This window comes from Panthera tigris, chromosome A1 (assembly GCF_018350195.1).
Source record: "Panthera tigris isolate Pti1 chromosome A1, P.tigris_Pti1_mat1.1, whole genome shotgun sequence".
In the NCBI taxonomy this organism is placed as follows: Eukaryota; Metazoa; Chordata; class Mammalia; order Carnivora; family Felidae; genus Panthera; species Panthera tigris.
The window spans coordinates 105,322,788-105,334,955 of NC_056660.1; the positions used below are offsets into that span (position 1 = coordinate 105,322,788).

The following is a 12,168-nucleotide window of genomic DNA, read 5'->3' on the forward strand; positions in this document are numbered from 1 at the left end:
AATACACAAAAATGTATTTACACGAAAAAAGACTACAGGAATAAAATACATCAAACCACACCTTCACGTGTGTCATGAAGACTCGGGACAGTTCCGTGGCCGTACGGACATAGGTCCTGGAATGCAACTACAGAGAAAAACACAAATTCCCCATTGACTGAAGAGCCTCAGTTGTGAGACAACTTAAGAACTGATGGAGGGTGTACGTGAAATTAGACTTAATTTCCATCTACAAGTTGCTTTTGACAAGAGTCTTATTTTATTTTTATGATTTACTTCAAAAGAAACCCTGAGCCTTTTTCTTTTTTAATTTTTTTTTAACATTTATTTATTTTTGAGACAGAGAGAGACAGAGCATGAACGGGGGAGGGTCAGAGAGAGGGAGACACAGAATCTGAAACAGGTTCCAGGCTCTGAGCTGTCAGCACAGAGCCCGACGCGGGGCTCGAACTCACAGACCGCAAGATCATGACCTGAGCCGAAGTCGGCTGCTTAACCAACTGAGCCACCCAGGCGCCCCATCTGAGCCTTTTTAGAGAAGGTCACCTGGGCTTGCCCAGCTCCTTCCAGAGTGCTGCCTACTAAGGGCTTCTAGTTCTGTTTGCTAGTTTTTTTTTGTTTTTGTTTTTTTAAATGTTAATTATTTTGAGAGAGCGTGTGTGGGGGAGGGACAGAGAGAGAGAGAATCAGAGAATCCCAAGCAGGTTCCTTGCTGTCAGCACAGAGCCCGACACGGAGCTCAAACCCACGAACCAGAAGCCTGGGATCATGACCTGAGCTGAGATCAAGAGTTGCTCGCTTGACTGACTGAGCCACACAGGCATCCCTTATCTGTCTGCTCGTTCAGTGCCGAGGAGCCCATGACACACAGAAGCCACCTCCGACCTAGAGGTCAGGCTAGTTCCCAGCTTGCTGGGAGGCACCTACAACTCGACTACACTAACAACAGGAGACCTGGGAAGCTCTCGGTCTCACCCTGCAAATGGCCCTCATGCTGACTCAGCATGAGTTTTCACCCCCTCCTTGCATCCCCTGCCCTGCATCTCTCAAATTCATTCCTCTGAAAGCAAGTAAGACGGACCTCGGGGGGAGAAATGAACTAACAGTAACTCTACCCTGCACTCACATGTGTTGAATACACACGCTGGAAAGAAACCCCTCACACTAAGGTGACCAGTTTAGACGTCTAGGGAGCCATTTCACCTTCACAATATTCCTGAGTTCCATGGTGACCGACAAACACATTCTCAAACCAGCACAAAGTGGAGTCTTACACGCCTGCTCTTACCTTCGTCGTCTTTGGGGCACAGCTCACAGGGGTCGCCCCAGCCTTCTCCTGGCATTTTACTACAGCAGCATTTTGCCTTAGTGGTGTTGAAGGCTTTGGGTACAGAACACTTTCCATTTTCGAAGTTGGTGAAGCAGAAGCTCTGGCGGGTATCTAGTCAAGAGAAAGCAAACATCACAGACCTCCTTCTTGGTCATTTAAAAAGATGGAATACTTTGTGTACAACTTTCTGACGGAACATTTCTCATGGGCCGAACACTGGATGCAGATGCAGATGAGGTCAGCAGTGAAAAGACAGGTCTGGAAATCCCCCAATGCTGATTTCACATGCCAATTTAAATTGACCTGTCTATAAAATTTTACATACTTATCTGAAATGTTAAAAGTGTTTTTATAACGTCCCTAGGAAATCTGAGAAATTACGCTCAGTATTAAAATTATTTCCGTATCTCTTCTATTGTTATGTTATAGCCTCACAAAAAAAAATTCATGTAAGTTTCAGTAAGTCCTATCACATTAAAAGCAACTCATACAGCAGAGTACAAAAAATTCGGTCCAACGACAAATGGAACAGTGAAGCAAAAACAGTAATAATAATGATAAGCAAATGAATGAAAATAATTTTTCAGTATGAAATTGAAAAAACTGAAAACAGGGTTGAAAATTCACAGTACCTTAAAAGGTGTCCAGTACATTTAGTGTTGAGACCTAGATTTTTAACGCAGACGTAGTTGCCACAAACACGTACTTTGTAGTGACAAACACTAGCATGATGGTTTACTGTCTATCTGTGAAGTTCCTAAGGTCAAATTATGACACAGAAGTCATTCCAAAGCTTACCAAAGCATCTCCGTCCATTATCAGACAATACAAAGCCAGGCGGGCAGATGCACTGGAAGCCCCCAGGGGTATTGGTGCAGGAACCAAACAGACAGATGTTGGGATCTTCGTCGCATTCGTTTATGTCTGGACGACAGCAGGAGAATGTATGAATTCAGGCAAATCAATACACTGTTCAGTCTTTGAAAATAAACAGTTTGTCCATACTACAATAACCCACTAGCCATTGATTATTTAATACGAAACACGAATACATAATGTGTATCTATAACTTGCTCTTTAAAAGTAGACTATTATTGCTTCAAAAGTCAAAGATTGTATCCAGATTCAACCAACCATATGGCCCAGACAGCCAAATAGAATTCTAGCTCCTTGCAGTGGATCCCTAGGGGTGTGTGTGTGGCCACCTGACATGACCAACTGTTCAATATCTTCCAAGTGTCACAGCCTCGGATGGTCTCCTTCTCTCATGCTCCTCTCTGCCATCCGCCATCCAAATTAAGATCCCCGAGTCATCTTTCTTCTTCCCCCTGACCTTTTAACCTTATGCAGGCAGCATGTGACCTGTTCCTTCAGCCTCCTCTGTGAATTCGAACTCAACCTCACCTGCTGCCCAGAATACCGTGAATCTCCTAATAGCCTGCCGCATCTCCGTCTAGTCCCTTCACAGGGCCACCAGGTTGTCTTTCTAAACCACACATCTGCTTGAAAATCTGTGCCTGCGGGAACCAGGATGACTCGGACGTGGGTCTGAGAATTTCATCATTCCCACTCATCCCAGAACGGTTCCTTCAAATAAGGATTCCTTAGCAGTGACATTTGGCCTTTGTTTCATTGGAAGTGCTTACTGAGTTGTTTTACGTAAGTGAATAGACATTACATAATTCCAGCCACGTGAGACTGTAAGTTCCATGGGGACATGACCTATGGGTCTGTCTGGGTCACTGCAGCACAGCTTAGTCTAGCACGGTGTCAGGCACATACTACCTTTTCCATTTGTATTCAGTCTTCTGGGTTGGCCACTTGATGCCCCTTACCACACTCGAGTTGGCTGTGTTTGCCAATAGCCTCCTCTGTTCTGTTCCTTTTTTTGGTTGTAAATTCCTATACAACAGTTAAGAACCACCCCAAGTGTCACCAATCCATTGTGATGGGCTTCCCTGACTTTCTTTTTGCCCCCACCACCAACGTTCACAGCCTCACCCTGAGCTCTCTCTGCCTTAATGTACCTCCGGTGCAGTGTCTGACCCAGTGGATTGCAAGGGTATCTTTACACAGTGGGTTTACTTACAAAACAGATCTTTTCTTTTCTGCAGTAGGTTACCAAAGGCAAGGGCTGTATCTTTTTGTAACCCCAGCACCTAAGAGGTGCAAGGTGTTCACTGTTACGTACAGTGAAAGTTGTCATCAACTTGTATGTGTATACAGGTGTAGTAAGTATATGTTCATGTTAAGTGTGTATATGGTCACATTAGAAACCATTTCATTTGGAAAAATTGGTAGAAGAGATTCTAGCCTGAAGGAAATAGTCTTGCAGTGCAGTTAATTAAAAATGTACTTTTCAGAAATGCAAAATAGGAGCGTGGCTAACAGTAAGAAAAAAATTGTTCTGCAGTTTAATAAAATGTTACTAAGTCAGAGATTTCTTTTTTTCCACAAAGAGAAAAAGCAGCTGAGTCTTTCTGACACAAAGAAGCGTATGTATCTTTTCCCTCCTAATGGTGGACATACCACTGCCATCATTGTTCCACAAAGGGATGTGTTATAGGAAAAATGAAGAACTGAGATTAAATACGGGATAAAGAAAATGAAAGGATCTTAAACTTTTCAAGAAGGTTTTTATTAAGACGCTTCTAGGATTTATTATCTTTTAAGTATTAAAAACACTAGGCAATTTTACAGCGCACTACACAGATCAAGAAAGGGAAAAGATATTAAGGCCAAGCTGGTAAGACTAGGGATAATATCTCCACTATATGAAATCACATGGACTGAAAAATAATTAAATTTGATCAAGTAAACGGTTTCCTTCAGTTCTGTCCATATAGGTCCCTTGAAAGTGAACAGTACAGCTACAAAGAATTTTTGTTTAATTGGACAACTACAAGGCAAAACAAAACAAAACAAAAGCAAAAAACCCTCAGCGATCACTTCATGTTAGAAGAACCACACCAAGATGGTGCTTCTGAATTTCAACAAGACTGTAAAAAATAATTTGTATAAAAGTGAAATTAAGTAACTGTAAAAAGGTCGGCCTTCATCATGTTCACCAGGCAGTTCTGGAACCCACTTTTGATGTGGTTACAGTGTTCTTGTATGCTGGAGGAGTTTCAGCATAAAAACATCTGTTATGACAAATGGATTAATATTTTCTGTTTTGACATGAGGCCTTCCCAAGGAAAAAAATGTCTCAACGGCATGGTCAAGATTTTCTGCTCCACATTTCTAGGACTCCAGACACCTTTAATAGCTGTTTTAAAATTGGTTGCCAAAGATTACAATTTTTGTAGACTCTCTTTAAATTCAGGAGAAAGTCTCTGTTGACATTTGGAAAAAAGATCAGAGTGCACTGAAAATTCTCTCACTAGTATAGCATTTCTGTTCATGACCAGTCCCACATCCCTAAATTCTTTATCCCTACGTTCAAAAGGATTCTGATGGTTCCACAACGCAGATGTAGTCTGCTACACGTTGCATCCCCTAGGTCAGCCTGCTTGCACTGGTTTGGATTTAGTATACTTCCAAAGGGTCTTTACCTGGCCTGTCTTAGACCAAACAGCTCGTGGACCTCGGAATAAATGTTAACCTTACCGATGCAGTTCTCACTTTTCACTTCATACCCTGGCGGACAGATGCACCTGAAGGACCCTTCCAAATTCTGACAGGTACCAGGAGAACAAGAGCCAGGAAGGGCAACACACTCATTAGTATCTTTAAAGAGAAAGGAGAAAAAAAAATGATTTAACTATGAGATGACTGCTGCCAAACGATACTAACATGAATTCAACTTGCTCTCTCTGATCTGTCAGGTCACTATGGACAAATTTGCCCTGAGATACTCTTTTGACATCTTGAGTATTACTCATTTGGCAAGAGGCTAATTTTCCTGATTTGTTTCCTTCGTCTCCTTTTATGGAGACATGGATAGCCCCAAGCTCTCTTCCAATAAAAGCAATGCAGACAAGTCATTCCCAATTGTTGGCGTTGTCCTTACACCAAAATTTCCCATGGTATCTTATTTTCGCCAAGTGATCAGATGATCCCGTGACATGTGAATGGAGTTTCCAGGTGTGTGTGTAGGGCTGGGGGAGTCACATCCTTATTTAACAAAATACAAAGACTTTTTATTGTGTTGCTACTTACCTATACAGTTCTTGCCATCTGGAGTAAGTTCATAACCTTCATTACATAAACACTTGAAGGAGCCAATTTCATTAAAACACCGTCCATTTCTGCACACCTGACCAAAAAAGGAACTGCACTCATCTATGTCTGTAAGCAAATGAGAATTAGCTTTCAGGGAGAGCTCTTACATGCATATGATGTTACACGTTGCAATGTCAAAGCATACTCATTGGTATGCATTTACAAACACGCTTCATTAAAATTCCTCATCAACACAGAGAAAAATGGCTCATATTATAAGGATCATGTGACTAAGACCATGTAGATCCCTACTATATCTCAACCATACTTTTTGATATTAATATAACAAATTTATAACCAGATAAAAACTGAAGGTTTACATGTAGTGAAGACTTCCATTCTTTTCAAATGAAAACTATTTCTTTTCCTGGAGACAAGAACGTATACAGATTTAACCTGACAGCCTAGTTTGCAGTTGACTTCACCTGGAGATAAGCTGACTATATTCAAAGGACAAACAATGGGGCGTATTAAATACAGAAAAATACATTATATTAAAAATACTCTAGGACTGCTGACATGTGTTTTGCTGACAAAATGCAGAATCTGAAAGAAAAAACATCTTAAGTTTCAGTTCAGCTTAGGGCTGACTGCACTTGAGTACTTTTCTCAGTTGTCTGAAGGCTGTGCACTCTGATCAGAGCCACAGCAGTGTGTCTTCAGCTCTCCCTGGTTGTACAAAGGATCTGAGAAACTAGAGACAAGAAGGTGGTACTTGAAAAAATGTCCAATTAGCTCTAAATTTTGTTCACAATGGCAGAATTTTGAAAAGGAAAAAACAAACCAAAACAAAATTGAGAAGAGCGTGTTTTGGGGTAAATCAGAGGTGCATTTGAGCTGTGCTGATCCCATCACGGTAGAAAGCCGGAGACATTATAGGACCAGGTGAACAAAGACACATTAGTTGGGACGCACCAGCGCAGTGCCTGACACGTGGTCAACATTTATTTGTCCTTTCTCTTGCTGTGTCCTCCATCAACTTCAGGAACCTCCCCTACTCACTGCCAACCCTTGTTTTAATCGTTGTCATTTAGGGGTAAACGATACAATCCTGTACCACGCAGAGCCGATACTTTTTAAGTTTCCACTGAAAATTTACAGTTGTTCAACAATTGAAATCAAATAGGTTTCTGAGGGCTGACCTGGACACCTAGCCACTGGCTCACCATTTCTGTGGGAAAAGGCATCTGTGGCTTCAAAGGCTGACAGAAAATAAAAAAAGTTTCAAGACACAACATGTTTTTAAGTTGGAGACTCTGTCAGTATTCGAATATAAATCAAGAATGCGTTGTTTGAAATACTTGGAATAACACTGGAGCAATGACAGGTCTATCTTCGATCCCATTTAAGGGGTAAAAATAACTTCAAACCATAGAGTAATCCCAGTAGATTTACTATCGTCTTCATGGCTTCCCCCCTGTATCGATGGATTGACAGAAGTGCTGAACACAGCAGATTGTCCTGTGATTATTTAAGCCAATACTGTGACTTCAGTTCAGTGGAAATGAGTCAATGTTATTACAATACTTTTCGGCATCTATCTGCAACTTCAGGGATAAAAACATTTGATTTACTCTGGTTTTATTCCTTATTCCAGTATATTATATGGACATAAATAGAAGCAATAAAGGACTGAGAACTTACCCAGGCAATCATTATTATGAGTGAGTTCAAACCCTGGGTAGCAGAGACAGTTATAGGATCCAACCGTGTTTTTACAAGTCCCGTTTCCACATGGATGTCGCTCACACTCGTCAACATCTACAAAGAAACATTGGCTCCAAGGAATTCAAATTTTTAACTAGAAAAACACAGCCTGTTAAAGATTTACATTTTTAAAAAGTACAGAGTCACTTATATTTTCCTTATTCAAAACTTAGGAACCCCTATTTATTTCGGGAAAATGAGCATGAGGTGGAGAAAACTCTAAATTATAAAATTATAAGATGCGGTGCTGCTGAGTGACTTATAGGCTCATATAGCTAAGCAAGCATCCCCATGAGTGCAGATGTTTTAACGAATGGGTTTGCTTGTCAACTTTGTAAGGAAACCAGTCTTCTGAAACCCTAAACAATTTGTTCTATTAAGCATTATCAACACCACTCCCCCAGAAATTTACATACATTAATTTGATCAGCACAACACAAATTTTAGTTTCCTAAATTTTATGAGTTAACAGAATCCACACTGAAGATGTCTACTATAACTCATTAGTATTAGCCTTCAAGGAATGGAATTTAAAAAAAAACGTTTAGAAAGGACTCTTCCTAGAAGAGAACAGATTCCCTACACAATGAATTCCAGGCTGTGCGAACTCTTCCTCTATGCAAAAAAAAAAAAAAAAAAAAAAAAAAAAAGTAATGTTTCTTAGGAAGAAAGCTTTGTTGAAGAGTAGTATTATGAAGGAGTCTCACTGACTTTCATCATTAATGAATTATTAGAATCGAGGGCCTATTTTCTCCATATAAATCTCTGAATCAAATCTCATGTATTTTTTAGCAAATCATGTTATCTCTCTTACAGAGTACAGTCAGGAGAAGCATGCATGAGCAAGCATTCTCAGAAAGTTCATGCAAATAGGGCTAGATCCTCTATTTGTCTTTTGCACAGCATGTCCTAGAGAGTTTTTTCCACCACCACGGCCCAAGTCCACAGGGGAGGTCATAGGAGACAACGTTTTCCGGGCAGTCCTTGTTGTATGGATATGTCATAAAGGAAAGCAGTTCTATGGTGCTGAAATCTGACATTACTTTTCAGATAGGTAGTATCTTCAATACCAAAATAGTAGATGCATAACTTCAGCTTTTCCTAAACTGAGAATGCGCTAATTATACATAGCCAAGTTTTTAATGTAATTTTCCTCCTTCAAGTGCAAAGCAGGGAGAACTGTTTGGCCGAGATAGAGCCCATTGTCGACATCAGATTAAAGGAGTTACACTGAGTTCCAAGGGTGGGCTCCATAAGGGCCAGCCAGCCTATCTACCTTTGCAATCTCATCACCTGTCAGCTCAGCAAGTACTTACTGAACATTAGTACTGCTCAGTTACCCATTACATTAGCTATGGGGACATTTTAGAGAGTTTTGGTACATTTCTTCCTAAAAAAATTTTTTTAAGAGTTAAAACACAAAAGAAGTAGGTAAGTCCCATGTACTCAATGATTTTGGGAAAAGGTGTATAAGATGTGTGTATGTGTGTGTCTATATATTCATCTCAACCCTCTTGCTCCTACTACTATTACCACTCCCTTGCATTCTTGCAGCTGGAAAGGTTTTCTTAAATGGGACCAGAGAATGGCAAAGGGCCACTGGGTACTGTGGGGACGTCCACATAACCTGGAGTGTCCCAGAGTACGTGGTAAAGTGTGTAAAAGGCATCTGGGCAAAAAGGCTGTAAACAGTGAAGCAGAGAACAAACCGTGGTGTCCCCCTGCTTGCAAATTTTACATTCAACGAAGGCATCAACGGTTTAACAGAGCTAACTTTTGGCCAAGACAGTTTCTGACAGAGACGTGGTAGTCAGTCACAGCAAGTGGCCGACCCATAGTCTCTTCTGGAGTCTCAGGTCACTTCTCTCCTGGAACTCAGGTCCTCCTTCTTACCCATGCACATGGTCTGGTCCTGGGAAGCTTTAAAGCCATTGTGGCAGATGCACTGGTAACTTCCTTGCAAATCCACACACAGGCCATGACTGCAAACATTAGGAATTTCTAAACATTCGTTGCGATCTAAAACAAAAAATAAAACACATGTTAGACATATCTGATTTTTATTAAGATTCCTTCATTTTTTCACAGGCATGTTTCTATAACCTGCTACTAATTATTACAGACAGGCTGAGAATGAACCATAACAACAGCTGAATCAAAAAAAAAGCAAGGCTTTAAACTCTCCAAGACTTAAAAAAATTAGGCAATTCTTACACGGTGATGGGTATCTCAGGGATACTATTTCATTTTAGGTCTAATCTTTAGAAAATCCAATTGAAGAGGTTTCTTTTACCTAACCAAAAACAAACAAACAAACAAAAAACTAAAATATATGGCAAAACAGTTCAATATGAATGAAAAGACTTACTTAGAAAATCATTTAAAAATTATCTCTGAAAATATTTTTTGGTAGGAAAGCACGGACAATTGCTTAGTGCAGGGAACACAGAATGCTGGGCAAGGAGTCAGTCTCTCTCTCACCTACGCAGGCTCCGTTGGGGGACAGTTTGAAGCCCGCGGCACATTCGCAGCGGTAACTCCCGGGGCTGTTGAGGCAGTCTGCGTTCCGCTGGCACAGATTATCACCGTTGCTGCACTCGTCAATATCTGAAAGAGCAACAGTTCCATTTAAAGAACTTCCTCCCTCCATTACTATGACATTCGCTTCACTAGTTTGGTGACCCGCTCTTCAGTACTGTAGAAGAAACCATAAAAATCGGAAAACCGTCCAAAAATCATTTATGTCTACCAAACTTTCCTGGCTAGGGGGTCATGCATCATTCAGATTACCTTCACAGACCAGGAGCAGGTCATTGTAACTGAAGCCCGTAGGGCATTCACAGCGGAAACTGCCAATCTGGTTGATGCACACGCCGTTGGCACAAATGCCTGGAATCTCTTTACATTCATCAATGTCTGAAAATGAACAGATTCGGTCAAATATATGCGGCTCTGCTTAATGTATTTATCATAAAAACCTCTGATAATGTTATGGGTATGCTGGAATGAGAACACACACTCAGTGTCACAAAAATAAATTTTAACACTGATATGAATGATATCTGAATTTACAAAAGCATGTAAGGCCATATAACAGCCTATTTCTCTTTAAACAGTGCTGGTAAAATAAGTAGCTGATCAATATATCAGGTGATTTTACTGTCAATGTAGTAAATAAACTTCCTAGAGAATCAAACTTCAAGTTACGTTTCGGGCTCCCCTAACTGCTGCTACTCATGTAATGATGAAAGCTATGTGTCCTTAATTTTCTGTACCTTGTTATATACGTATTGATAATGGAGACTTAAAATTATATTGCTTACTTAGTCTTTGAGGAAGAAAAGCAGAATGAACAAGAGAAAGTACATTCAGAAAAATTATTGTGGATAATTAATAATTCTTCAAATTCCAAGGTACATCAGTAGAAAGGGACATCAAAAACATAAACATATCCTTAAGGAAAAGAGAAACTGAAGGTTACAATATAGTGGATTGTTTAGAGTCTTCGTGGAAAGGAAAATTAAGGTTTCAGCTTGAAATGTATGAAATCTTGAGATAGTCCTGGAACTATCCTAACTCAATCACCAGACTATGCTGATGGAATAAAACCATTATTAACACTTGGGTCGAGTCTGTAAACATGTTAGGTCTTTCTTGCCTAACTATATTAGATCAGAATCCAGATTATTATATTTCAAGGCACTTTAAACTTTAAAAACACTGAACAGACTTTTAAATAATGCTACCTATAGGTATTAAAATAAACATAATCTGGAAGAACTTACCAACAGCTTTTCCAGTGTGAATGTCAAAGGTGAATCCAGGGATATTTCCACATATGGTCTTGAAGTCAGCTTTAAAATATAAATGAAACAAATGCACTCTTAAAATTCTCAAACTCATTTCAGGTAACATTTTACATACTATTGCTTGCACTGACAAATATATTTATATTACTCACAAGCATACATTTTAATTTCAGTTATATTTACTCACTAACAGTACCAGCTTCTGCGAGAAGTAGATCTAGGCGTTCTTTACCATTATTTTCATCATTAACTTTTTACTGCTCTTGTGTTAGAAGGAAATCATTACAAGACTCAAAATATCTACTTTAGGCATTTAAATTCTTCTGTTCTTTGGAAATGCAGATCTTTAATAATGGTCCAGTTTATTCACACTGGAAAACCAGGTTAAGTTAGGAATTTAAAAAGGAATTAAAAATTGCACATAGGCAGAAGCGTGCAAAAAGTCTCACAGTGTGAAACAATGAGAAATGAATGAGACATGAATTTTGTCTTATTTTTTTAAACGTAAATGTCTTGTTAAAATATGAAATTTGAGGCATCAGAAACAACGCATCATAGAATAAAACAGAGACTATAACAGTTATTCCTATACATAATCTGCCAAACTAATAGAAATTTAAAATTCTAATCTTTTTAAATGTCTTCTTTTTAAATTTATTTATTTAAGAGAGACAGAGACACAGAGATGGAGGGGCAGAGAGAGAGAATATCCCAAGCAGGCTCTGCACTGATAGTGGGCCTGGAACCTACGAACCATGAGATCATGACCTGAGCCGAAATCAAGAGTTGGGTGCCTAACCAACTGAGCCACCCTGGCACCCCCCAATTTTAATTTTCTAATTTCTACTCTGATCAGATTGCTTCTGATGCCCATGGTGACACATGTGAGTAAACCTCCTGAAAACCATACTAGGTAAAACACATATTGTATACTACCTACCAAGTGCTATCAACGGAGGATCTCTAGGTTTCATCCACCAAAACTCACTGAGTATCCACATCACATGCAGGGGCTCACAATAAATAGATGCTCAATTCAATGGTGTCTAACTGCCTGCCAATGCACCAATTATAATTTATACGCATCCTCTCATTTAC

General features: G+C 39.7%; 1 protein-coding gene across 1 annotated transcript in view; it reads right to left on the reverse strand.

Annotated features, from left to right (window-relative positions):
- FBN2 (fibrillin 2) overlaps positions 1-12,168 on the reverse strand; it is a 255,813-nt gene that overhangs the window by 31,758 nt on the left and 211,887 nt on the right. The window contains exons 42-51 of the mRNA XM_007087821.2: positions 11,047-11,115; positions 10,052-10,177; positions 9,743-9,868; positions 9,155-9,280; positions 7,199-7,315; positions 5,492-5,620; positions 4,940-5,059; positions 2,129-2,254; positions 1,289-1,441; positions 62-127 (exon numbers count right to left, since the gene is read on the reverse strand). Coding sequence (XP_007087883.2) covers positions 62-127; positions 1,289-1,441; positions 2,129-2,254; positions 4,940-5,059; positions 5,492-5,620; positions 7,199-7,315; positions 9,155-9,280; positions 9,743-9,868; positions 10,052-10,177; positions 11,047-11,115 — 1,158 coding nt within the window. The remainder of the gene's footprint in view (positions 1-61; positions 128-1,288; positions 1,442-2,128; positions 2,255-4,939; positions 5,060-5,491; positions 5,621-7,198; positions 7,316-9,154; positions 9,281-9,742; positions 9,869-10,051; positions 10,178-11,046; positions 11,116-12,168) is intronic.